The sequence below is a fragment of the Daucus carota genome, chromosome 3 (genome assembly GCF_001625215.2).
Source record: "Daucus carota subsp. sativus chromosome 3, DH1 v3.0, whole genome shotgun sequence".
In the NCBI taxonomy this organism is placed as follows: domain Eukaryota; kingdom Viridiplantae; phylum Streptophyta; class Magnoliopsida; order Apiales; family Apiaceae; genus Daucus; species Daucus carota.
The window spans coordinates 58,816,921-58,842,958 of record NC_030383.2 but is presented as its reverse complement, the minus strand read 5'-3'; the positions used below and the strand labels follow the sequence as shown (position 1 = coordinate 58,842,958).

General features: G+C 33.9%; 4 protein-coding genes across 4 annotated transcripts; all 4 read left to right on the top strand.

Moving 5' to 3' along the window:
* The first annotated feature begins 4,633 nt into the window (after positions 1–4,633).
* LOC108214618 (tubulin beta chain-like) lies at positions 4,634–7,213 on the top strand. Its single transcript, XM_017386716.2, has 3 exons — positions 4,634–5,137; positions 5,965–6,234; positions 6,324–7,213. Exons 1-3 carry the CDS (start codon positions 4,744–4,746, stop codon positions 7,004–7,006), a joined length of 1,347 nt encoding a protein of 448 aa, XP_017242205.1. The 5' UTR covers positions 4,634–4,743; the 3' UTR covers positions 7,007–7,213.
* A 3,748-nt stretch (positions 7,214–10,961) lies between these two features.
* On the top strand, positions 10,962–14,670 carry LOC108213663 (uncharacterized). Its single transcript, XM_017385463.2, has 7 exons — positions 10,962–11,239; positions 11,495–11,732; positions 12,645–12,833; positions 12,911–13,571; positions 13,664–13,770; positions 13,897–13,956; positions 14,064–14,670. Exons 1-7 carry the CDS (start codon positions 11,063–11,065, stop codon positions 14,126–14,128), a joined length of 1,497 nt encoding a protein of 498 aa, XP_017240952.1. The 5' UTR covers positions 10,962–11,062; the 3' UTR covers positions 14,129–14,670.
* Positions 14,671–19,776: 5,106 nt separating this feature from the next.
* LOC108211920 (receptor-like protein 52) lies at positions 19,777–22,766 on the top strand. Its single transcript, XM_017383640.2, has 2 exons — positions 19,777–21,188; positions 21,524–22,766. Exons 1-2 carry the CDS (start codon positions 19,997–19,999, stop codon positions 22,672–22,674), a joined length of 2,343 nt encoding a protein of 780 aa, XP_017239129.1. The 5' UTR covers positions 19,777–19,996; the 3' UTR covers positions 22,675–22,766.
* Positions 22,767–22,969: 203 nt separating this feature from the next.
* Positions 22,970–24,810, top strand: LOC108211921 (uncharacterized). Its single transcript, XM_017383641.2, has 3 exons — positions 22,970–23,186; positions 23,285–23,608; positions 24,357–24,810. Exons 1-3 carry the CDS (start codon positions 23,117–23,119, stop codon positions 24,545–24,547), a joined length of 585 nt encoding a protein of 194 aa, XP_017239130.1. The 5' UTR covers positions 22,970–23,116; the 3' UTR covers positions 24,548–24,810.
* Positions 24,811–26,038: the final 1,228 nt, after the last annotated feature.

The window sequence follows — 26,038 nt, the reverse complement described above, 5'->3', positions numbered from 1 at the left end:
GTCGAATATTTATTTTGTGAATATGTAATCTGGTCAAATATAAGAAGTCTTTCTTTTGATTACGTGTGGTAGATTGGTTGTTTGACTTTGGGTGCCGTTTCTCATTTTTCTCTGTATATGTTAACTATGATATTATTATTTTTTCTTTACCCTTTTTTTGGTGTTTTATTTAATAGCAATTAACAAATTTACTTGTTCCAATTATTTCTTCAATAATAATATCATTTTACATTTAGATGGTCAACCCGATTCCTAAATGAATATTCGAAATATGGATTTTTGAAATAGATATAACATGTAAATTATAATATTTTTTGAAATGAGTATGTTTTCTGAGTATATATCCTTAGTTCTGAGTATGTTTTCTAAAATTTTATTTGTTGCTATTTTAAATTCTAATCATATATAATATTACATTTTTTTTCGTCATAAGACACATATATAATATTACATATTTATTTACAGATATATCACCGCTTTTTTTTTTTTACAGAATATCACCGCTTGTTTAATATTACTGATTAACTAAATCAGTCGATCATCACCTTATCGAGTTATCGTTAATTATCCGTATAATAAATGGGATTTTTTTTTTGAAATGGGATTATTCATTTTTAAGTTAATAATATGATAATATTTTTTATCATTAATATAAAAAGTACTGTTTTGGTGCAGATATGCAAAATTTACGATAATTATGTCATTTTCTCATCGATGATGACTAGCGGCCGATGTCGTGATACGTGATGATACAGTTTCACGGGCTTTGCTTGGGGCTCCATCTGTTATAGTTTAACAGCTTATTTCGAAAAGGCTTGGTTTTTGGTATTGTCGAAGTACAGGGTAAAGCCCAATCCAAAATTTTGTAATGTTTCTTTTCGCAAACAGTATCCGGTAAAAATAGAAGTATTCCTTTTTAAAAATAGAACTCTATAATATTAATTTTTTTCTCATCCCTAACATATTATTGTATAAAATTTCTAATGCAATAATTAAATAAAGGGAAAATAGATTTTTTTGCCACCTAACTTATTATTTGTTTAGAAACATACCACTGAACTATAACTTTTTTCTTTTTTGCCACTAATGTTAGGTTCGGATTTTTTTTCGTCACTAACGTTAGGTTCGGATTTGATTATTAACACTAACATTCTTTTTAGAGTTAATTGCATTTAGCTACCCTTTGATTTCAGCATGTTGCACATTGCACCTAATAGTTTTGGAATAAATACTATGCAGCCCCTTGCTTTTAACCCGTAGACACTTTGCACCCTTTCCATTATCTTCAGCCGTTATCGTTAATTTTTGAAGGGGCATTTTGGGAAATTTAATTATATTTAATTAAAATCAGACCTTTATTTAAATTTTCCGACCATCTAAACGATATTTTTCGGAAATCTATTTTTCGGAAATCTATTTTTCGGTAGTCTGCAATATAATAGTGATCTGTGTCTATATTTTTATATGTAGTACTCCATATGTGTCCCAGGTGGTTTATCTTAGAGGACGAGAGTACGGATTTTTTTACTCAGAAAGGAAATCTCAAAATTAACTTATGGAACTATATTTATAAAAAGTGGAAACCTTAAAATACGTGACAAGTAGTGGTAAAGAACTATAAAGTCAAGTGATACTATATATTTGTGGAGTCTTAAAATAACTCATAAAACTAAATTTTTTAGGTTCTTAAAATGCCTGTTAAACTCTCATACTTCAAGGTAAACTAGCTAAGGGACATATAGATGACTGTATATAATGTTATAGACACATATCATATCACCATATTATTGCAGACTACCACTATGTTTTTATAATGCTAAAAAAATAACATATTGTTAATAATCAAATCAAAACATAACGTTAGTGACAAAAAAAATCCAACGTTTTTTTAAGGGAAAAAAAAACCAACATTTTACGGAAAATAAATTTTTTTGCCACTCAACTTATAGCGTTTTTAGAAACTTACCACCCAACTTATTTATTTTTGCTTTTAGTCACTAATGTTAGGTTTGGTTTTATTTTTAGCCACCAACTTAGGTTCGGATTTGATTACGAGCATTATAATAATTTTTTGTAGCATCATTTATACATAGTGATAGTATGTGATATTTTGATGATGTGTCGTATGTTTATAAGTTTATATATAGCAATAATAATATAAAATGAGCCGATGAAAATTAAAATCAGAAAAAATCGTAATTAAATTCCAAAAATTCAATAAATCATGAATATGAAATTAATGACTTCAAACAATTGACCTCCTCTCGTAAGATAAAGTGTAATTGAGTGATATGACGCATCATCTTTCTTTATTAAAGTTTCAATCGACTAGCTCAGTCTAAGATCTCTTTTAAATTTATCTTCAAAAATTTTAATAACTTTGTCTTATTACAATTTTCAAGATAAATAAATAGAGAGAAAAACTTAATTTTCGATAATTGTCCTCTATATATAATACATCATTTTATATTATTATTACTCCCTTCGTCCCTCTCATCAGTTTACAGTTTTTTCTACTGCTTAGCACGTATTTAAGAGTCTTATAAAACATAGTTCCATAACTTATTTTCGTGATTTTTTTGTGTGTAAAAATTCAAACGCTGAATTCTCATTCGAGAAAAAAAAATAAAATTATATTTGAAACTACATCTTTTAAAGACCATAAAATGCGTGTAACATTCTTATCATCTATGGTAAACGACCTTGGAGACATAAAAAGTACTATATATAAAAATACAAACATATATGAAATTATCAAAATATTACACACTACCACTATATTTTAATAAGAGTAAATTTCAGAGTTGTGGCCAAAGTTTACACCGATTTTCAAAAAGTTGGCCAGAGTTACAAATTCTCAGAAAGATAGCCAAACTTGGACTCCGCTTTTTAAAAGTGTGGCTCCCGTTAAATGTCACTAACGGAAGACTAACGGGAACCACATTTTTGAAAAGCGGGCCAAAAGTTTGGCCACTTTTCTGAAAATTTGAAACTCATTTTTAGTCTTCAGTCCGTTACTCCGTTAGTGACATTTAACGGGAGCCACATTTTTAAAAAGTGAAGTCAAAGTTTGGCCACCTTTCTGAGAATTTGGAACTCTGGCCAACTTTTTTAAAATCGGTGTAAACTTTGGCCACAACTTTGAAGTTTACTCTTTTAATAATGCTACACATAATATGTAATGCTACTAATTAAATCCGAACGTAACTTCAGTGACAAAAAAAGCTGAATCTAACACTAGTGAGTAAAATAAAAAAAATTATAGTTGAGTGGTTAGTTTCTAAAGACGCAATAAATTTAGTGACAAAAAAAATTATCATAATACTAGTAATCAAATCCGAACCTAAGTTAGTGGCTAAAAAAAAAACCAAACCTAACATTAGTGACTAAAAGAAAAAATAAATTAGTTGGGTGGTAAGTTTCTAAAAACGCTATAAGTTGAGTGACAAAAAAATCTATTTTCCCTTAAATAAAAAGGAAGCAACTTTACCAAGTTATAATTATCTTTTGCATTAAAAAGTTACTAGACTTTTTGACTATCAAATCCAAAAGTTACATATATTACACAGTTTCTTAACATTTTACACCGGATGACACATAAATTGAGGAATATCAAATATACTTACAATAAAAATATAAAGACTATCGCAAAGTTATGTTTGAAAAAATATATTTTATTTTAAATTACATAATTTGAGCTCTCAGCTTAATAGTTGTATTTATATGTCGTGAATTTTAAATGAAATTCAAATTTTTTGGAAATTCATAAATAAACTCAACACTGTATTATTTAAAATTCAATTTTAATTATTTTCTTTACCACGTTTACACTTGTCATATATACAAATTTCTCTGTTGGATTTCGAAACATAAAACACAGAAACAGTAATTACAGTAATTTAAATTTTGAATTTTATTGTTCTAAAAAGATCTTTTTATTCTCTACAACTTTCGTTCTTTAAGTTTTTCCGAAAAATATCGTTTAGATGGTCACAAAATTTAAATAAAGGTATGATTTTAATTAAATATAATTAAATTTCCCAAAATGCCCCTGCAAAAGTTAACGGTAACGGCATAAATTAACGGAAAGGGTGCAAAGCGTATACGGGTTAAAAGTCTGGGGCTGCAAAGTGTATTTTCCTAAACTATTAGGTGCAATGTGCATTATGTCCAAACATAAGGGGTGCCAATTGCATATAACTCAATTAATTTATACTAATTCGGTTTTTCTATGGTGTGCCCATGGGCACATGCTAAGCGCGGAAAATTTTGTATTTGGATCATTTTGATTGGCTCCTATCTCATGATAATGGTGGACCCCCTTGAAAATACACCAACCACACCAATCAAAATCTACCAAATACCAAAATTTCCGCGCTTAGCATGTGCCCATGGGCACACACTAGCCAAACCGATACTAATTTAACCGACCTCTTCTCGTTTCAAAAAATTTCAATTAACCAAAAATAGTAGAAAATATTGCATACACAACGCTCATCAGTTCGATTTGAAATTCAAATTTTTTGCACTGGCCGTTACAACCCCTATCCCAATTTTCTTTTTCAAATCTCAATACAACAGTATCTCACTAACCCTACCCCACCCCCTTATTTAACTCCTCAGTCCCCACCACTCTTCCCCTCACTCTCATAGTCTCATTAGTCATTTCCCCTCTCTCTCTCATCTCTCTCAAATTTCTCTCCCAAATCTCTCTCGCGAAACCCTAATCTCTCCCCAGCAAAAATGAGAGAGATCCTCCACATCCAGGGCGGCCAATGCGGCAACCAGATCGGAGCCAAGTTCTGGGAAGTCGTCTGCGCCGAGCACGGCATCGACTCCACCGGCCGATACAACGGCGACTCCGACCTTCAACTCGAACGCATCGATGTCTACTATAATGAAGCCAGTTCTCAGCGCTACGTCCCCCGGGCGGTTCTCATGGATCTCGAACCGGGCACCATGGACAGCCTCCGGTCTGGCCCGTACGGCCAGATTTTCCGGCCCGATAACTTCGTGTTCGGCCAGTCTGGGGCGGGGAACAATTGGGCTAAAGGGCATTACACTGAGGGTGCTGAATTGATCGATTCGGTTCTCGATGTTGTTCGCAAAGAAGCCGAGAATTGTGACTGTCTTCAGGGTATAATTCTCATCTCAGATCTATGAATTTGTGTGTGTTTTCTGTATGTATTGTTGTAGATCTGCGTTTTTTTATCTAAATCTAGTGGGTATTTAGATGTGTTTTTCTGTGGGTCATTTTGTCGAACAAGTGGTATGCATATTAAAAATCTTTATTAAATTAATTTATCGAACAGGTGGTGTGCATTGATGCTATGTTGTTGTGTATATATGTCTGGTGTATATGGATAAACTGTGTTTGTGTATGTAAGCCTTGTTTTGGTCATTCTGGAGAATTTTTATATTGTCGAACAGATTGTGTGCATCTGATGCTTTGATGTTGATAATTTAGGTCTTTAAGTCTATTTTGTAGTGTATACATTCTGCCGTTTGGATTGCTTTTGTGTTCTAATGTCAGAATATGTAGGTTTATATTACATATGCCCTTGGCAGTGTCGACTGTTTTCATGTTTGTATCTATGTGGATTGATGGTGACTAGTTTTTCACTAGTTTTCTGGTGCTATTCTGTTTTTAGTACATTAAGATGGTTTTTTCTGCCAAGCATATTCTTTAACTTATGTTGTGCATTAGATCAGTTTAGTTTGATGCTTATGCTTATGTCAGAATATGTAGGTTTGTATTACATACGCCATTGAAAATGTCGAATTGTTTTCGAGTTTCTTGCTATGTGGATTGATGTTGACATGTTTTTCACTGGTTTTTGTGGTGCGATTCTGTTTTTAGTACATTAAGATAATTTTTTCTGCAAAGCATATTCTTCAACTTATGTTGTGCATTCGATCGGTTTAGTTTTGATGCTTATGTTTGTGTTGGGCATAATTATGCAGGATTCCAGGTCTGTCATTCTCTTGGAGGAGGAACAGGGTCTGGAATGGGTACTCTATTGATCTCTAAGATTAGAGAGGAATACCCTGACAGGATGATGCTTACATTCTCCGTGTTCCCTTCGCCAAAGGTGTCGGACACTGTTGTTGAGCCTTATAACGCAACATTGTCTGTTCATCAGTTGGTTGAAAATGCTGATGAGTGCATGGTTCTTGACAATGAAGCTCTTTATGACATTTGCTTTCGGACACTCAAGCTCACAACTCCTAGCTGTAAGATCTTAGTTTTGTGTTTTTTTAGCTATTGATTTTTTTACTTAATGACGTCATGTACTGATCTAAATGTGGTTGTGGTACAACAGTTGGTGATCTGAACCATTTGATTTCGGCCACAATGTCTGGTGTCACATGCTGTTTGAGGTTCCCTGGTCAGCTGAACTCTGATCTGAGGAAGCTAGCTGTAAATCTGATCCCCTTTCCCAGGCTCCATTTCTTCATGGTGGGGTTTGCACCACTGACCTCCCGTGGTTCACAGCAGTACCGTGCATTGAGTGTTCCTGAGCTAACCCAGCAGATGTGGGATTCTAAGAACATGATGTGTGCAGCTGACCCTCGTCATGGCAGGTACTTGACAGCCTCGGCTATGTTCAGGGGAAAGATGAGTACAAAGGAGGTTGATGAGCAGATGATCAATGTCCAGAACAAGAATTCTTCTTACTTTGTCGAATGGATTCCTAATAATGTGAAGTCAACTGTTTGTGATATCCCACCCACTGGCTTGAAGATGGCATCTACATTCATTGGGAATTCAACATCCATCCAGGAAATGTTTAGGCGTGTGAGTGAGCAGTTTACTGCTATGTTTAGGAGGAAGGCTTTCTTGCATTGGTATACTGGTGAAGGTATGGATGAGATGGAGTTCACCGAGGCCGAGAGCAACATGAATGACTTGGTTTCAGAATACCAGCAGTACCAAGATGCAACCGCTGAGGAGGAAGATTACTATGAAGATGAAGAGGAGGAAGAGGCTCATCAAGATATGTAATGGGCCAAATTAGAAGCGAATTGTTTTTGTCGGATGGTTGAATTAGCTTGCTGCAACGCACAGTTGTGTCGTGCTTATCTTGTTCAATTATCTGTTACTATGCCATATTGTTACAGTATGATGTCCTGATTACAGTTTGTTGCAGACCTTGTTATGAATTGTTATGTTCGGTTGTCTAAAACATCTATGCACTTTTGTTATCCTCTAGATTATTGTTTTCCTTCAGTTCAAGTTTATGCTTTAAAGTGTCATAATGTTAATATTGAAGTTATCCTAGTGAATGGCTGCAGCTTGATATATCTGTTGTTGTTTATTATCACTTGGCAAAGCTTGGAACTTCTACTTGTACATAGCCTCCTCTGCACATAGTAGTTTGTTTTTGTGAAGCAACCAAAAGATTGGAACTTACAAGCACTTAAAGACGATCCAGCACAGAAGTGTTGGAGCTTTGAACTCCTCTACATGAGCCTCAAGAGCCAATGGTTTCGAATGTGGTGCTTGCCTAACCTTGAGGTAATGTCAAGACTCGGGAGTCCACACTGAACCATGGCTAATTTTTTAATATATGTATCATTACGCCATTATTTGATAATGACCTAATTTATTATATATGTATTTTTTTTAAAATTTCTCCTGACATTTGATTAAATTAATTTTTATAATGGGAAATAGATTTTTTTGCCACTCAACTTATAGTGTTTTTAGAAACTTACCACCCAACTAATTTTTTTATTCTTTTAGTCACTAATGTTAGGTTTGGTTTTATTTTTAGCCACCAACTTAGGTTTGGATTTGATTACCAGCATTATGATAATTTTTTATCACTAAACTTATTGCATTTTTAGAAACTAACCACTGAACTATAATTTTTTTTATTTTACTCACTAGTGTTAGATTTAGCTCTTTTTTTTGTCACTGAAGTTAGGTTCAGATTTGATTATTAGCATTACATTTTATGTGTATCATTATTAAAATATAGTGGTAGCCGGTAATATTTTGATGATTTGATATATATTTGTATTTTTATATGTAGTACTTTTTATGTCTTCAAGATCGCTTACCTTGGATGATAAGAATTTTACACGTATTATATGGCCTTTAAAAGATGTAGTTTCATATATAACTTTATTTTTTTTCTTCCGAATGAAAATTCAGCGTTTGAATTTTTACACACAAAAATAAGTTATGAAACTATGTTTTATAAGAATCTTAAATACGTGCTAAGCACTAGAGAAAATTTGTAAACTAATGAGAGGGACGGAGGGAGTAATAATAAGGGTTAATTATCAAACTTATCACTGAAGTGGACAAATGGTATCAATTTCATCAATGATTTCCACGGGGTCTCAAGTGGCTCACTAAACTCGCTTAATGATATCAAACTCATCACTGCCGTTAAAAAAAGTAACAGAAGTTTAGACAAAATGACAGATTGACCGTAGGGTTTGACATGTGGCAATGTAGCATGCCACATAATTTAATTAAAGTTTATATGAAAATAAAGTATGCAATCTATTTATTAAATTAATTTAGGATATAATTATCTAAATAAATGCATGAAACTAAATTTTAATATATAATTAACCAAACAATTAAAATTAACTTTTATGTTTTTTATTAGATTATAATTATTTTTGAAATAATTATATATAATTATTTTATGTTTTTTTATTAGATTATAATGACATCTAGCCATATACATTGATTCACCAATAAAACAGACAGTAAAATTATCTAATAATTATATATAATTATTTTATGTTTTTTTAGATTATAATTAGACAATAAAACAGACATTAAAATAATTATATATAATTATCTTATGTTTTTTTAATAGATTATAATTATTCAAAAATAATTATAATCTAATAAAAAAATAAAAGTTAATTTTAATATTTTGGTTAATTTTATATTAAAATTTAGTTTCATGCATTTATTTAGATAATTATATCCTAAAATTAATTTAATAAAAAGATTGCATACTTTATTTCCATATAAAATTCAATTAAATTATGTGGCATGCCACATGTCAAACCTACGGCCAATCTGTCATTCCGTCCAAACTTCCGTTACTTTTTTTAACGGCAGTGTTGAGTTTGATACCATTAAGCGAGTTTAGTGAGCCAGTTGAGACCCCGTGGAGATCAGTGATGAAGTTGATACCATTTATCCACTTCAGTGATGAGTTTGATAATTAACCCGTAATAATAATATAAAATGATGCATTATATATAGAGGACAATCATCAAAAATTAAGTTTTCCTCTTTATTTATTTATCTCGAAAATTGTAATTAGATAAAGTTATTAAAATTTTTTGAGATAAATTTAAGAAAGATCTTAGACTGAGCTAGTCCATTGAAAGTTTAATAGCGAAAGATGATGCGTCATATCACTCAATTACACTTTATCTTATGAGAGAGGGTGAATTGTTTGAAGTCATAGATTTCATATTCATGATTTATTGAATTTTTAGAATCTGATTACTATTATTTCTGATTTTAATTTTTCATCGGCTCATTTTATATTACTATTGCTATATATAAGGATATAAACATACAACACATCATCAAAATATTAGATACTATCACTATGTATAAATGATGATACAAAAAATTATCATAATGCTAGTAATCAAATCCAAACCCAAGCTGGTGGCTAAAAACAAAACAAAACTTAACATTAGTGACTAAAAGAATAAAAAAATTAGTTGGGTGGTAAAAAAATTAGATGGGTCGTATTTTGATTGTTACTTGTATAAATAAATCATATATAATGAATTATTAATATCTTATAGAGATTAATTGTCTACTTAGGATCTTATTTTTTGATTGGATCACAAATCTTGAATTTGTAATTAACACCGGTCACCTATCATTATTACGTCATTATTTCATAATTATAAAAAACATCTTTTTTATTAGACATATATTGTTTTTATTTTTTTTGTTTAATAATTGATTAGATCAGATTTTGTAGTTCTTAATCCCTATGTCCCTTTCATTTCTTTACATTGCTCGACACGCATTCTAAGGCCTATATAAAACATAGTTTCATAACTTTTTTTTGAAATTTTTCTCTTTGACGCTCAACTGTGGTACAATTAGTTCAAATTCCTTCAGAAGCGAATGCTTTGGAATATTCCATTCGTATAAAAATTTAGATAGTAAATATTTATTTAGAAAAAAAAATTCAAAATAATTTATCAAACTGTATTTTATGAGAGCATTAGAATGTGTGTCTAGTCTCCGTTCCTCAAGATAAACAATTGAGGGCATGGAGGGAGTATATAAAAAAATTTCAAACTAATTATATTAATAATATAAATAAATTGAGATCTGATTAATATCCAAATCTAATTGAAATCTAACGGATTAGATACGAGTCCGCATATTTGGATAAATGAATCGAGATCTGGTTAATATCCAAACTGAACTGAAATCTGACAGATTAGATATGAGTCCGCATATTTGGATATTAGTTTGTAAATGTTTATTTTTCTTAATAAATATAAAAAATTGATAAAAAAAATAAAAATATTGATTATGGATTATATTCCTCATCTTCAATGAAAACTTCTTTACTTAAACCGTTATTTGGAAAAAAATTGACAATTATGGTAAAGAAGATAATATATTCAAACGAATACATCTACATAAATTATATACTTTGAATATATAATCACTTTTAAACACAACTTTTTGGGCAGTTTTATATAATTTTAATAATACAGATTCATCACTGATTAAGAAAATACAAAAAAGAAATATCTCACAAATTCGATACCAAATCAAATCACACATTCCCCAAATTTTATTGCTAAATTAGTTCCCTCCACAACATAGCGCCTAATATTTACTTACACACACAACAAATACTTACAGCCTTCAGCCCTCTCATTTTCCTCCAAATTTTTTAAACAATCCCGCGCTTTATACACACACCTATACACACACGCACAATATATATATATATATCCTCGTACACTACCATTCTCTGCAACTCTTCGTGTTCTTCTTATTACATCGACTTGCTTCTTCATTTTTTATTACATAAAAATGAGGAAGCAAACGAAAGCAACAAATTCAGCGAGTAGCATCGGAAAAGGCAAGGTGACGCCGGTGCAGATTGCGTTTCTGGTGGATCGATATCTCGCTGATAACAGATTCACCACCACTCGCTCGTCTTTTCGGATCGAAGCTTCGCATCTCTTCTCTAGATCCCCCGTTCAAGAGGTACCCAAAAACTCGAAAAATCTCGATAAATTAATAATCTCAATTTTTTTTTTTGATTTTTTTGGTTGCGACATTGCAGATATAGTGAAGTTTTTGTGTCTCGAAAATTAATAATCTCGATGTATTAATATTTATTTGTTCGTATAAATAATTGCGCAGGTGTATTTTTAATGTAGATGAGTTTATTTATGTTTTTGTGATATGGGTTTTTTATTTTTAATGTTTTTGTGATATGGGTTTTTTTTATTTTTGTAGGCGCCAAGGAGTTTATTGAGTTTAGGGGAATTAATAGATGAGTATATAGTTTTAAAAGGGCAGAAAGTGATTTTGGATCAAGAAAATCTCCGGGTCCAAAACTTGATGAAGGGTATGCAAGATGTGATGAATGCTTATAACAATTTTGGTGCAAATGTGGCTGCTGGTCCTCAGCCTGTGATTGCGAATTCTGGTGCTTTGGTTCCTCGTGTTAATTCGACTATCGGGTCTACTGCAGGTACTTTTTAATGTCATTCTTGCTCTGAATTTTGATGTAATTTTTGTCTAAATTGTAATGTGTTATGTTAAGGACTCTGTCATAGTCTTGAGACTTCAAAGCCCCCGTTTTTAGGACTCCAAAGGCCATTTTTTGGATAGGAGGCTTGTGATCTCTCATGAACCTTTGATAAAATGTGAAGTTTCCAACCCTCCTTAATTTTAAGGGCTTGATAAATGGGAGTGATTGGGTTGCATTACATGTCTACAAGATAAAGCGTGGTGTTAGATAAACTTAGCTTTGGGGGGGGGGGGGGGGGGGATTGTAGATACTATAAGCTTTTAAGTTGTTTCCGAACATTAATACAAGTTGTACTATTGCTGGTTTGATGTGTCTTGCACCTTAGCTTGTAATTCTTCATGAAAAAGTTGAGCACATTAAAAATCTTATAGTCCTTTTGAATGTGGACTATGATTCATGTGTAACTTTTGTTTCAAGTTAGTTTATTGATACATACTAAGTTTAATTACTTAGACACATTAGCTGGGTATTTTGTTCACTTCAGACGGAACATTTTAAAGATCAATGTCTGAAACAATCTGTATTTGAACCTTGATAGCTGCTATACTAGTTTGCTAATGACATTGCTTTTACTGAACATTGATGTAGTTGAGATGGGATTAATATTCACAAAACTATTTTAATACATGGTAAGTTTTGATCAACGCACACATTCTTTTGCAACTTGTAGTTGATTGGTATACATTTTATGTTTAGGCTTTACTTGCACAGTTAGGCATAGTTTTCTACGGGGGTATAGAGGTTGCAAAAGAATTTTGGAAACAGTTCTTTGGCAATTGGCTTCTTAATTTTAAAATGTTTCTTTTTTAATATATTATTTGCTTATTTCTCAGCCCTTTTAATTTGTATCAGGTTTTCCTGTTAACAACACTCAAGCTGTGATGCCTGAGTCTAGGCCCTTTAACACTCCTGCAACCTCCAAAAATCTGGCGACACCTAGCACCAATGCTGCAACATCAAAACGGAAAATTGTTTCAGATAACTCTGGCACAGCAAAAAGGTCTCGTAGTCAACCTCCCAGTAGGATTTTGCAAACAAAAGGCATGTTACTCTCTCAGCAATAGCTACCTCAAAAAATTGCAAGACTTGCAACTTACCGATATTCTTTTTCTTTGCAGATACAAATAGACAACAACAAAGTAACGTATCTAACTGCAGTCTGCAGTCTCTTAAAGCATCAGCTCATGTTAATATGTCTGGTAGATCATCAGTTCAGGGATCTGGTGTTGCCAAGTGCTTGTTCAATCAGCCTAGTAAACAGCATCCATATAATTCATCTAGTCCCAATACACCTCCTCAGGCAATGTCAATTCCAACACAAATTATTGCTTCTCCACAAGAAATTACAAATGCTACTTGTAATAATGTGGCACCTCAACCTATAACAACCACAAACTCCACCCTGATTGCTTCAGAGACGATCACAGTTAGTCCTTCCAAGCAGATCACCTATTCAGTAGAGAGGAACTGTCGTATATCCTCTTCTTCACCAATTAAGACAGATATCAGAAGGGCCAACACAAGGGATCATGTAAAAGGAAGGCTTGATTTTGATGGATCTGAAGCGGCTCCGAGCATAGATAAACCAATATCTTGGGAGGTGTCAGCATCTGAAATCAGAAATGAAGTAGATAATCTTGATTTTGATTTTCCTGATCTTGATGCTTTGGGGCCGGACTTTAACTTTTCTGAACTGATGAGTGAGCTTGGGTTAGATGGTGAAGATATGAATGGTTCATTCCAGCCAGTCATGAATTCCTCTTCAGGTTCTCTTTCTGGGTAAGTTATTGTGCACAGCTTAACAAGTATATTTACTATTATACATCTATGCCCTCAGTGGATAGTAATTCCCTTATCCTTTTCATTTATAGGTCAGCAAACACTCCAGAAGATGGTAGTGCTGGTGGTAACCAAGTTATCTCAGAGTTTTCATCTACTGTAACAGAGGTTCTTTCAGAGAAAAACATGAATGTACAAGGTAAGAAGAAAGCATCTCGTAATAAAAGATACGGTAATACCTTGCACAAAAAGGAAAAGAGGGTGCATCTTAAAGCTGCTTGCTACTGAATTCAGACAAATTTATTGATATTCTTTTCATTAACAGGGCCTGATTCAGTGACATCTATGAAGTCCATAACAAAAAGTGTTAAGATATTAAGTCCAGGTAATTGTTTTACCTGATTAAACTTACTTCTCGCTTGCTTCAGTTTAACACGAATACATGTCTTAATTGATATATTATGTGTATGTGTTGTTTGTTTTTGTGTGCAGTGAAAAAACAAAGAATCCTTTCAAAAGATCAGGAGAATGTCTCTATGAGAAACCGACAGCTTTAAACGACTTTGGCTAACATGGCACCAGCACAGGAACTTACTAGCAAAAGAATATAGTTGTCAGCGTTTTATAAAAATTTCTTTTCTTGCTATCTAGATTAATTACATATTGATCACCTGCTAGTTGCTGACGTCTCTTGTTAGGCTTTGGCATAAGGGTTCAGGTGGGCATAATACTCTAAACTGATATAGTTTACTGACTGGGGAATATATAACTTTTTCCGAGGCAAATGTTTTTGATGCTTATGAAGTCTTGAATTGGTTTTTAAATTGAATGGAGAATTCCAACATTAGATTGATATACTGTTTGTGAGATGATCTATATTGATGCGTGTGTTCTGTTAGCTCATAACTGTCTAATAGATGTTCTATGAAGCCTTCCTGAACTATATACTACTACTCATTTAGGACTGCAGTTCTTGAAAACTGATCAGAGGATCTCTTTTGTTGATACAAGTGCAGTTCTTCCCTACCTGCCTTACCAAATTTCAGTGAAGCTAGACGGTTCTCCAATTTGTCTACTTCATCCAGGCTTCTAGAAAGAGAACAGACTGATGAATTTACCAAAGAAAAGGAGCCTGTATTGGATTACTCTATTCATAGAGAAAATGTCATGGGAGTTCTTTACTAGTCTTAACTAGACATTTGCCCTTAAGTTGAGCTGGTTTTTACACATAAACCTCCTTAAGTCAAAAACCTGATAGACTCACCTATAATGTTTGAGGATCCTAACACCACAACCTTTCCAGTCGAATAAGAACAATATTAACTTGCCGGAGAGTGAGAGTGAGAGAGTTCTGAGTTAGCGCAAGTGTTCTACATATCCTTCCTTCCTTTTTCTCTTCTTCCCTCTCTTTTCCATCGTAGCTCCTACCCTCTTTATTCTTTCTTACTTTCACCTTTCCCCTATTCTTGCATGAAATGAAGCGTAGTTTCTCAATAATGAAGTCTATGCCGGCTTTGTCATGAATTTACAAATTTAGCAAATGACTTCTACTTTATTAAACAGAGAGATGGCATATCCATACTCAAAATACCACTTAGGATTATAAAATGTCGTGTTCATATGAACAAGCACAGCTAACATAATATTACACCAAAAGATAGCAGTTTCAATGTAGCAAGCACTGTGAATTACCAAAATGATCAAACTGCTCAAAATAAACTATTACATGCAGTGGCGGATACAGGATTTTACATATGGTGTGTCACTATTCGACCTTTTCAGTTTGTCACTACTCAACAAATAAGAAAAGCAATAAATTTTATTAAATAACTCTCTGCGATTTTTTCACAAACACCTTGTAAACTCAACTTTTTATTTGTCAAAGTGTATATTTTTTGAAATTTGAGAATCAAAAATAGCAAGACAATATAGAAGATTTATGTGTGGAGTTTGAAGGATGAATGCATCTTCGTTGAGATGAGTCTGGAGAGTGAAAGAACAGAAGCAGTCAAGCAGGAGTACAGAGTCTAACCTGTACAAATGCTGCTGAAAAACACAGACATATATTAAAAAAAATATTTTTTTTTTTAAGATAATGGTGTGTCACATGACACACCATTCTCCATTGTACATCCGCCACTGATTACATGAGCATAATGATCACAACAATTCCTAGTGCTTCTTTGCTTTTCCTTCTCCACTGTCAAATCGGCTACTAGCTAGTAACCACAATGACACCATTTTTTTTTTTAAAAATGATGCGGATTTAACTATTACCCCACCAACTGTTGTCTTGTACCCTAATTTTCTCACTGGCTGGGGTCTGGCAAGCTTCACAGGTCCAATACAAGTGTTATGGAGCTCAACTGTGTTAACACTGGAATTCCAGGGAGCTCCTTCGACATTCCTTTTAGGTATACTTATCATATGAGCCTCATATGTCTTAAGTGTAAGTCACGAGTTGAGCTACCGTTCTTTTTAGCCTAAATCACCTCATTGTGAACGGTATCATGTACTCTTGAATGGCCATCTGATCCTTTTGCCCACTGTGTTCCACCAAATATCTCAGTAGCGCGCACACACACATGTATATCAGCCTCAACTTCACATCCTTGCTCTTCTTGTTCAATGAAATCCACCAACTGCACTACCAGTAGGTCTGTAAATGAGTTGATACGCTCGATAACCGCTCGGTGTTCGGTTCGAAAAAAGCTCGGTTTGATCTCGGTTCGATTCATAAACGAGTCGAACTTGAGCACAATTTTAAGGTTCGTTTTATAAACGAGCTGAACTTGAGCACAGTAGAGTTCGACTCGATAGTTCGTGAACAAGTCCGAATTATGAGTTCGTGAACATGGTTTGTGAACTTGGCTCGTGAGCGTAGTTCATGAACATGGTTCGTGGACTCGGCCCGTGAACATAATTCGTAAACATGGCTCGTGGATGTGGGAGTTTCATTCATGAATAATTTAATATGAATTATGATTCCTCAGAGCATAAATTAAAATATTGTTAGCATTTTAATTTATTTATTTTAATTAGAGCATAACTTACGCTCACGAACAAGCTCGTAAATAATTTATGAGTATAAGTTAGCTCGTTAGCAAAGTTTATTGAACAAGCTCGTGAACAAAATTAATGAGCGGTTGGTGAGCAAAAATTCGTGAGCATGTTCGTGAACGTAAGTCAATGAGCGGTTCGTGAGTAAAAACTCGTGAGACATGTTCGTGAGCGGTTCGTGAGCCGTTCGTGAACAACGCTATTTCTTAATGAGTCGATCCTCAAACAATATTTTTGGCTCGATCCAAGCTCGAGCTCGAGCTCGAGTTCGAGTTCGCTAATATTTTAACAAACGATACACGAGCACTCTAGAGTTCGGCTCGGCTCGGCTCATTTACACCCCTAACTACCAGTAAATCCGAAAAAATAGTTGAAAGGAGTACTGTTGTAACTTGTAAGCTCTGCACTGATAATATCAGCTCACTCTTGCTTTTGTAACCAGCTGCTTAAGGTCTGAATAGCAAACAAGCTCTTCTTCAGTGCCGTCTCAACTGCCAGATGTTAAGGCCTGATCCTCTGTTGTATTTGTTTGGACGATTAGTAGTGAGATTAGTTTAGCTTGATTGATTTGTTAATGCAGAGTCTGTATAAAGACTTATGATATAGTTATTTTATATAATACTTTTCAATATAATAAAATACTTTTATTTAGTTTTATATTACTTTTATTTGTCATTCATGCATTTCATAAACCATTAACAAAATACTATTTTGGATATAGGAATGAAACTGTAGACAGTTTACAACTAATTGTCCAGAAGAGCACCTTCTCTGCCGAGTTGAGGGAACTTCTCGAAGTTGTAATTTTTTCAACAATACAAAGTCTGAAAATACTGGATCTATTTGTTTGCCAGAAGCAAATAAAATTAATAAATAATATTCATTATGTCTCATTCATTTTGGCCTTTTTTAAATTTGCATGTAAAATCGCCAAAATTTAGCCTCAAATAAAAAAATTTATCGTTTTATGTTTATTTTTAAATTTGGAAATTGAATTTTATAATAAATTGAATACTCTCCCTAAGTTGTTTATTCGGGAAGACGGGAGTTTGACACGCACTTCTCTAAAATATAATTTCATAAATTATTTTATTTTTCTCTCCTAAACGAAAATTTAACATCTAAATATTTTTATGAAAAAGATAATAAAAATTAAGTCAATACACAATTTGAAATACGTGCCAGAAAATGAGAAAAATGGTAAAGAGTGAGGGTATGGAGTGAATATTATTTATGATCATAATTTTCTATATGATTATTACTATAATATAAATATAAATAATTATCATTATAAAATTGATCAATTCTACAGGAATTTGGTAGAGGATTGAGGTAATAATTCACCTTTGGTATATATTTCAATTTAGTGGGGGATGGTAAGGAAAATGATCAGTCAGGATGGACACATCTTCAATATTCTCTCAGTTTTTTTTAATACTCCCTCTATCCCATTGTAACTGATGTTTGACTTTTTGACACGTACATTGAGGTGTAAAAAAATAACATCTACACTTAATAAAAAAATTCAATTCTTATATCAAATAAAAGTTGAGATTCTAAACTTTTATTTGATATAAATTTTATGAAAAATTATTATGTTTAGATGTGATTTTTTCAACATCTTAAAATACGTGTAAAAAAGTCAAAAGCAGTTAAAATGGGACGGAGGGAGTATATGATGTTTGACTTTTTGGCACATATTTTTAAGTATTTTGACCGGATATTTAAAAATATTTTTTTCAAAATTTTCTTTTTCTGAATAAAAATATGTAATCAAAATTTTAATTCACAAAAAAAATCAATTAAAAATAATAATTTTTACTACCCGATCAATCCACCTAAAATTACGTAAATCAAAAGTGTCATATAAAAAAAACAGAGGGAATATCACTGTAGAGTTGAGCAAGAAGACCGTTTCCAAATCTGAACTAATCAAAGTCAAAGTCAGTCTACTTGCTGCAACTTTCATTGCCCAACTGCCTGTTCATCTGCTTCATAGTAGTTGTGTGGATCTTAGGGTTCATGTCACAGCGGCACGGGCATGCCAGACTGGGCATGCCAGACTGGGCATGCCCTAGGCATGCCTTTTGTCCATTTGGCATGCTTTTTTACTAATTTTTTATATAAATAATAAAATTTATATAAATATTATATCTTATAAATATTGAAAATTTTAAATATAGTCCAACTTCATAGTTAAATATTAGATAAACTACTAATATAAACTAAGACTGTACTAAGTTTTGTTCTTAATATTTACTAACTTTTGTTATATTTGTAAGTGCACTTTAGTATCAATCCTGTAATGATGCAGCAGTTTTTGCTATATATAATGGAAAATGGCATGCCATTTGGGCATGCTTTTTTGTAAAATACATGCCTATAGGCATGCCAGTGAGAACTGCCGTGACATGTACCCTACTGGATCTATCTTCGTTCCTCACCATTCAATTGGTGGGGACTCCTGTTAATGCAGTAACAACTAGGGTATGCTCTCTACTCCTTTAGTATTCCTGTAAGTTTGCACGTATTTTGAGACTCATAGTTTCATAATTTTTTTTAATATTTTTTTCAATAAAAGTTTAAATTTCAAACATTTATTCAGAGGAATTTTTTTTTAAAATATATTATGAAACTATACTTTAAATAAGTGTGAAAAAAGGTGTCAAAAAGTAACGTAAAGAAATGAGGGGACAGAGGGAGTATTATTCTTCTGTGTAAAATATTTTATTATTATATATCAGATCAATGAATCTCAAAATAACTGATAAAATCCTAAAAGTAAGAAAATGCTGGATAAAATTGGGTACAAATTTTTTCACAAAATATATGACATGTATAAATTTTGATTGGAATGAGTCTATGTAATGACGTAAACAATCAATTAAAACACTCTAACTCAATTATCATGTTGCAAATTTTTGCATTGTGCATGTAACACTTGTTATGAAAGTAACACTTACTTTTAGGAAGTTAAATTATATCCTACTTAATAAATTAAAATTTTAAAATTTAAATATTCTATCATATATATATATGATGTCCATTTTAGTTTACACGTAAAGTTTCTGTAAACAATCATCGACAATATTGTTGATCTATATAAACCACGACTATAAGCATTAAAAACATACAAAGAAATGGCTATATTTCACAACCCTCTTGTTTTTGTACTCTTTCATGCTTTTTTTATCTCTCTGCCCTCACTCAATATAGCATCATCACCCAGAAGTGAAGCAATAGCCCTTGTCAAATGGAAGAACAGTTTATTACCATCTTCGTCACTCGATTCTTGGGCCTTAAACAACCACAAAAATCTTTGTAACTGGACTAGCATTACTTGCAATAATGCAGGATCAGTTACTATGCTAGACTTATCATTTGGATCACTCAACGGAACACTTGCTCACTTCAATTTTTCCTCATTTCCGAATCTCACTTCCTTGGACATGACCAGCAACGAGCTTTCGGGTACTATACCAGTAGAAATTGGATGTCTAACACAACTTGAGCACTTGGACATGAGCAGCAATGAATTTTCAGGTACTATACCAGTAGAAATTGGAAATTTAATGCGACTTGAGTACTCAAGCTTCAACAAAAACAGTTTTCATGGTGCAATTCCTTACCAAATTAGTCATCTGCAGAAGTTACAGTATTTAGACTTGGGTTTAAATTTCATGGCTGAATCGAAGTGGTCTATGTTCTTAGAAATGCCATTTCTGACGCACCTAGACTTAAACCAGAATGATCTGGCTGTTACATTCCCCTCTTTCGTAACTGGTTCTAGAAACTTGACGTATCTTGATTTGTCATGGAACAAGTTTTCGGGGAGTATTCCTTCGTCTATAGGTCAACTTAGGGAGCTTCAAACACTTTACCTCCAAAACAATTATTTCAACTCTAGTATTCCTCCTGAAGTTGGATTGTGTACCAAGCTCGAAACTTTGAGGCTGGCTGTGAATTCTTTTACCGGGCCTCTGCCTTTGTCCTTGTCAAATCTGACACAGATTTCTGAGCTACAGTTATCAGATAATCACTTTTCCGGTGAGATTTGGCCTCAGAATATCAGCAAATGGACTAAATTGTCGCTATTGGATATTCAGAACAATTCTTTCACTGGTAATATTCCTTCTGAAATTGGTATGTTGAAAAATCTTATGAGTATCTCTGCGGGGGGTAATTTTCTTACAGGACCAATTCCTGACGGGATTGGAAATATAACAGGCCTTTGGATTATACAACTGTCAGAAAACCATCTAGTAGGTTCAATTCCAGCAACAATTGGGAATATTCCCCTTCTGCGAGTATTATCGCTGTCCTCCAATAATCTTAGTGGAACTATACCATCTCAGATTGGGAATTTGACATTTCTGAGTATTCTTCAACTCAACAATAACCAATTGAAAGGAGAATTGCCTCATTCTTTTTCTAATGTAAGTTATATGAGGATACTTCTCCTTCATTCCAATAGGTTTTCAGGCAGCATTCCGAAGGACTTCTGGAAAAATCATGCTTCACTGAGTTATGTTGATTTATCAAAGAACAACTTTTCAGGTAAGAATTGATGAACCATTAAATTTTAATTTCATCCATTGACTTACTTAGGAGTATGTTGCAGCTTGCATTGATCAACTATTGTCATTGGTATGTATGGAGTATTTGTTAGTATAATCGGTCTAGTTCTAATGCTTTAGTTTACTGCTTGAATTAATGGGGTTTCATGAAATCCAATTACAGATTTAAAGTACTTTCGGGTTCTAAAAACATAATGTAGATTTGATCTTAAGTAAATATATGTGGATGGGGGTAGGAATTTTACTTCAAGAGTTCATCTGTGTGAATGTATATAATTAAACTGTTGAAGTGTTAATCTGTTTTTTGTTTGACAGGAGAGCTTTCTACAACACTCTGCAAAGCAGCAACCCGTATCCTTGATTTGTCCAGTAATAGCTTTAGCGGTGCAATTCCACACTGTATAGGAGATCTTGCCAAGAATCTTGTTATACTGGATCTTCATGAGAATCAACTTCAAGGAACAATACCAACAACTTTCACAAAGAGCTGCCAACTTACGACTTTCAACCTGAACAACAATCATATGGAAGGATCGATTCCCCTGGCTTTGGCTAATTGTGAGTTGTTACAAATTCTTGATCTTGGAAACAACAGAATAAGTGACACATTTCCACCTTGGCTAGTTACTCTTCCGAAGCTACAAGTCCTTGTCTTGCGATCAAATAGACTTCATGGTATGTTAAATGTTAGCAATATGAAAGATCCATTCCCTAAATTGCGCGTCATAGATCTCTCCCACAATCAATTTGAGGGCAACGTGGCAAATAACTTTTTGGATAATTTCAAAGTTAAGGCGGATTCTGATCCTTTCATCGGTGTGAATACAACATTAGTAGAAGGTAAATATTACGAAGCTTCTGTTAATTTGATTGTCAAAGGAGTGGAGCTGGAAGTGAAAAAGATTCTCAATATATACACGAGTATAGATTTATCATGCAACAAGTTCAATGGCACAATTCCACAAGTCATCGGAGAACTTAAATCACTTCGCCTGCTCAACCTTTCTCATAATAGCCTTACAGGCCACATACCGTCCTTGTTGGGAAACATGAGTCTTCTCGAATCGTTAGATTTATCTTCTAACCAATTGGCGGGTACAATTCCTTGGCAATTGACCAGTCTTACATTTCTTTCGACCTTAAACCTTTCTGAAAACCATCTTTCTGGAGAAATTCCACGAGGAAAGCAATTAAACACTTTTGGTAAGGATTCATTTCTAGGCAACTCGGCTTTGTGTGGAGTTCCTCTCACAAAGAAATGCAGAGATGATGGGGTTCCAACACCAGTCATTACTGATGATGAGGAAGAAGATTGGTTTGATCCCAAAACGATCTTAATAGGGTATGCAGGTGGATTGGTATGTGGATTATCTACGGGATACATTGTTCTTACAACTCTAAAGCCTATTCGGTTTGTGATTTTCATTGAAAGAGCTCAGCAGAAGTTGATAAGAAGATACCTGTAGAGCACTTAATTCACATCTTGCTCACTTCAATGAAATAACTGTTTGACAGAAATAAAATTATTCGGTTTCAAATGCTCTAGCTATTTTGTTTGAATGAAAGGATTTAGGTTGAAAAAAAATCAATTTTGTTCTTTTGATTGAGTAACAATCAAGTTTTCATTTTTGATAGAACTATGCTTGAAAAAGAAAGCTAGTTTTATAAAAGCTTCAACTTGAAATGTCTTCATTTTGCACAAAAAGAAGACACGTTTGAACTTGCATACAATGAAACTTCACCAGCAGTTGTTAACCACCACAAGACGCACAACCAGAAATTTCTAGACATACTTCATCAATTTTACTATTTAAGATACCTTCCCTTATATCTAGCACTCGAATACCACAAGCACACACACACACGATCATCTCGTTTCCTCTGTCATTAAATCAGAATCTCCAGGGCATGGCTTCCTCCAACAGATTGGCGTTGATTCTTTTCCTTGCTTATTCATTCATCTCGCAAACAAGTCTAGGTAATCTTGATAATCAATGTGTCATAGAGTTTATATGCATAGCTTTTTTGCCTTTTTGTGGTAATCTTGTAGATATACTACTATATGAGGTTTTGCAGGTGAAATCATATGTGAGGAGTTGCCTAAAGATGTATGCGCGTTTTCCATTTCATCATCTGGGAAAAGGTGCTTGCTGGAGAATTCGGAGACCAAGAAAGGTGTGGAAGATCAGTGCAGTACATCTGATGTGGTTGTGCAGGGAATGTCAGAGCACATAGAGACAGAGGCATGTGTTAATGCATGTGGAGTTGATCGGAGAACGATAGGGATATCATCAGATTCATTGCTGGAGCCACAGCTTACCACCAAGCTTTGCTCCCCAGATTGTTACCACAACTGCCCCAACATTATTGACCTTTACTTCAATTTGGCTGCAGGAGAAGGTACAGCCTTATTAAAAATAAATAGTAGCTCGATTATTAATGATTCGTGATTGCATTGGACCATACATAGAGTATTGAGCCGAAATTTATCTTGCTAGTAGTCGATGTAAGGTCTACATATTAGATTGGCTCATATAATGTTCTGAAACACACACACACACACACACTACGTCAACACCTAGATGCAGTCCTCTTGTATATGCATCTACGCGTGTTTCTTAAAAGCAAAGCTAGGGAGAATTTAATGGTAGCATGTCAATAGCGGTATGGTTATGAGGTTGTTTTCATGCATATAGTCTAATTATTGCTTTACAGGATCAAAGTTTAGCTATTCATTGCAGACACTCTACAATTTACATGTCTGCAGAATTTTTTTGTATATGTATAACTTCAGTAAAAATCGATGGCATGACAGAAAGAGAAATCCGCATCAACATAGACGCTTTCTTTTGTGCAAAATAAGATATTCCAGAGTTTCGCTTTACTATAATCCACCTACGAGAGCAAACTCATATTCTGATACCTTCTTGTCACTGCTAATTCTCATATGTCAGAAAAATATATTCTTTTCTTGTACTTGCTTTTCTTCTTATTACATCAAAGTATCATTTGCATTTGATTTCTTAATTAGTCTCTACTCTAGAAAAAAAATATTTACATTATCTCCAACATTCAAGATCTGTTAAATAATAAATTGTAAAAATTACATAATTACTCAAGTACAGTAATTTTCTTTTTTTGAACACAGGAGTGTTTCTACCTGATCTGTGTGAGAAACAAAAGACGAACCCTCATCGTGCAATGCTGGATCTAATGAATTCCAGTCCAGCTTTTGCTCCGTCTTCAAATGACGAAGCTGAAGAATATTTTGTGTCACCTGCTCCTTCAAGTGAAGTTGATGAAAATGTCGAAATTGCTCCAGCTCCTTCAAGCAACTGAAACTGAAAGAGTGATGATATTTCTGCCTACATAGCAAAAGAGATTAATTGAGTTTGTCTTTTTGGTTGAGTAACATATTGCTCTTTCATGAGCGACGAAGCAGAGGATTTGGATACACATTGGAAGCAATAAAATGCTCTTGAGCGCGTACTCAGAATCTTACTTAATTGTAGTTTATTTAATCTGTGTAATGTTTGTCGATTAGTTCGACAAAGCTTTGTCTAATTGTCTCTGGTTATTTTGAAACTAACTTTTGAATGCTATGTACTCACTAGCCAGGCGCTATTGATGTTAAACCTTGGTTGGAAACATCTGATTAAAATTAAACAGAATGATCCATTAACAAAGCCGGTCAACGAACAACGAAATATCGAGAGTTCGAACCTTGTCAAATATGATCCGTGTGTTTAACTAGTAAAAACACGCACAAAAAGAAGCCCACATTATTATTTCTGACGTCTGCTTTGGATAATTATGAATAAGAATCAGTGATTACATTAGTCATTTAGATATTAGATTGTACCGAAAAATTAAACATGAAATCGCAGACAATACTCACTGGCGAAACCTTCGTATTCCACATCAAACACATTTGCGTTCCACCACGTCATCATTATTGCATTTTGTGATTCTCAAACTAGCTAGCTATTAGCTATATCTGTTGATTTCCTTATGTCACGGCTATCCAAAAACCTACAAGTGTTTTTCGACCTAGCTAGTTGCTTATATAACTTAATACGTGAAAGATTTTGGGAGAACCGTTAACTTACACATTTAAGCCCCCGAGAAGGGTGGCTGCTTCCGGCTCCAGGATAGATGAAGAGAACACCATAAACAGTGACACGCTGCCATCAAGGCCCATCAGCCCATGCACTTAATGGCCGTGTTTGGAAGTTAGCAGTTTGGGGAAAAATTAGAGGTTTGCGGTTATTTAAAGATAGAGGTTTGTACTTGACTCAAGTGTTTGTTTAAATCTCTTGTGATATGCAACTAAAGTGAGTTCTTGCTGTCTCTCCCTCTCCTATCTCTCTCTCTCACTCTGTCTCTCCCTCTCCTCTCTCTCTCTCTCTCACTCTCTCTCTCCCTCCCTCGTTTAAAAATTCTTTTTTCTTGGCTGGACTCACTATAATAGTTCGAATGCAAGACTACAAGTAAATCGAGCAGGAACCGGCAAATTGAGTTTGTCCCCCGCAACCATCTAAACTTGTACTAAAGCTAAAGGTCAAATCTGTGCTCTGTTTAAATAGGCTACTGGTTCAAGGTAACTAGGGTTTTTCGAAGCGAGATTGTGTTATCCTCGCCGTCATCAGCTGATTTGGGATCTTCGATTTGGACTTTCCGGCGCGATTGGTACCACGACATCTTCGATCAGAGCCTACAGATTTCGACCACTTTGCTTGTATCATTTGTTCATTACGTTTTTAATTTTCCCTATTTTTGCACTTATGACATATACCAGCTTCATTTGGTATGTAATCTCTTGTCTCTATT

Coding starts and splice junctions, on each gene's coding strand:
- LOC108214618 (XM_017386716.2), top strand. CDS start 4,744: ATGAGAGAGATCCTCCACATCCAGGGCGGCCAATGCGGCAACCAGATC. Junction 5,138..5,964: donor GAATTGTGACTGTCTTCAGG/GTATAATTCTCA, acceptor ATAATTATGCAG/GATTCCAGGTCTGTCATTCT. Junction 6,235..6,323: donor CAAGCTCACAACTCCTAGCT/GTAAGATCTTAG, acceptor GTGGTACAACAG/TTGGTGATCTGAACCATTTG.
- LOC108213663 (XM_017385463.2), top strand. CDS start 11,063: ATGAGGAAGCAAACGAAAGCAACAAATTCAGCGAGTAGCATCGGAAAA. Junction 12,834..12,910: donor TAGGATTTTGCAAACAAAAG/GCATGTTACTCT, acceptor TTTTCTTTGCAG/ATACAAATAGACAACAACAA. Junction 13,957..14,063: donor TGTTAAGATATTAAGTCCAG/GTAATTGTTTTA, acceptor TTTTGTGTGCAG/TGAAAAAACAAAGAATCCTT.
- LOC108211920 (XM_017383640.2), top strand. CDS start 19,997: ATGCTAGACTTATCATTTGGATCACTCAACGGAACACTTGCTCACTTC. Junction 21,189..21,523: donor ATCAAAGAACAACTTTTCAG/GTAAGAATTGAT, acceptor TTTGTTTGACAG/GAGAGCTTTCTACAACACTC.
- LOC108211921 (XM_017383641.2), top strand. CDS start 23,117: ATGGCTTCCTCCAACAGATTGGCGTTGATTCTTTTCCTTGCTTATTCA. Junction 23,187..23,284: donor CATCTCGCAAACAAGTCTAG/GTAATCTTGATA, acceptor GAGGTTTTGCAG/GTGAAATCATATGTGAGGAG. Junction 23,609..24,356: donor CAATTTGGCTGCAGGAGAAG/GTACAGCCTTAT, acceptor TTTTGAACACAG/GAGTGTTTCTACCTGATCTG.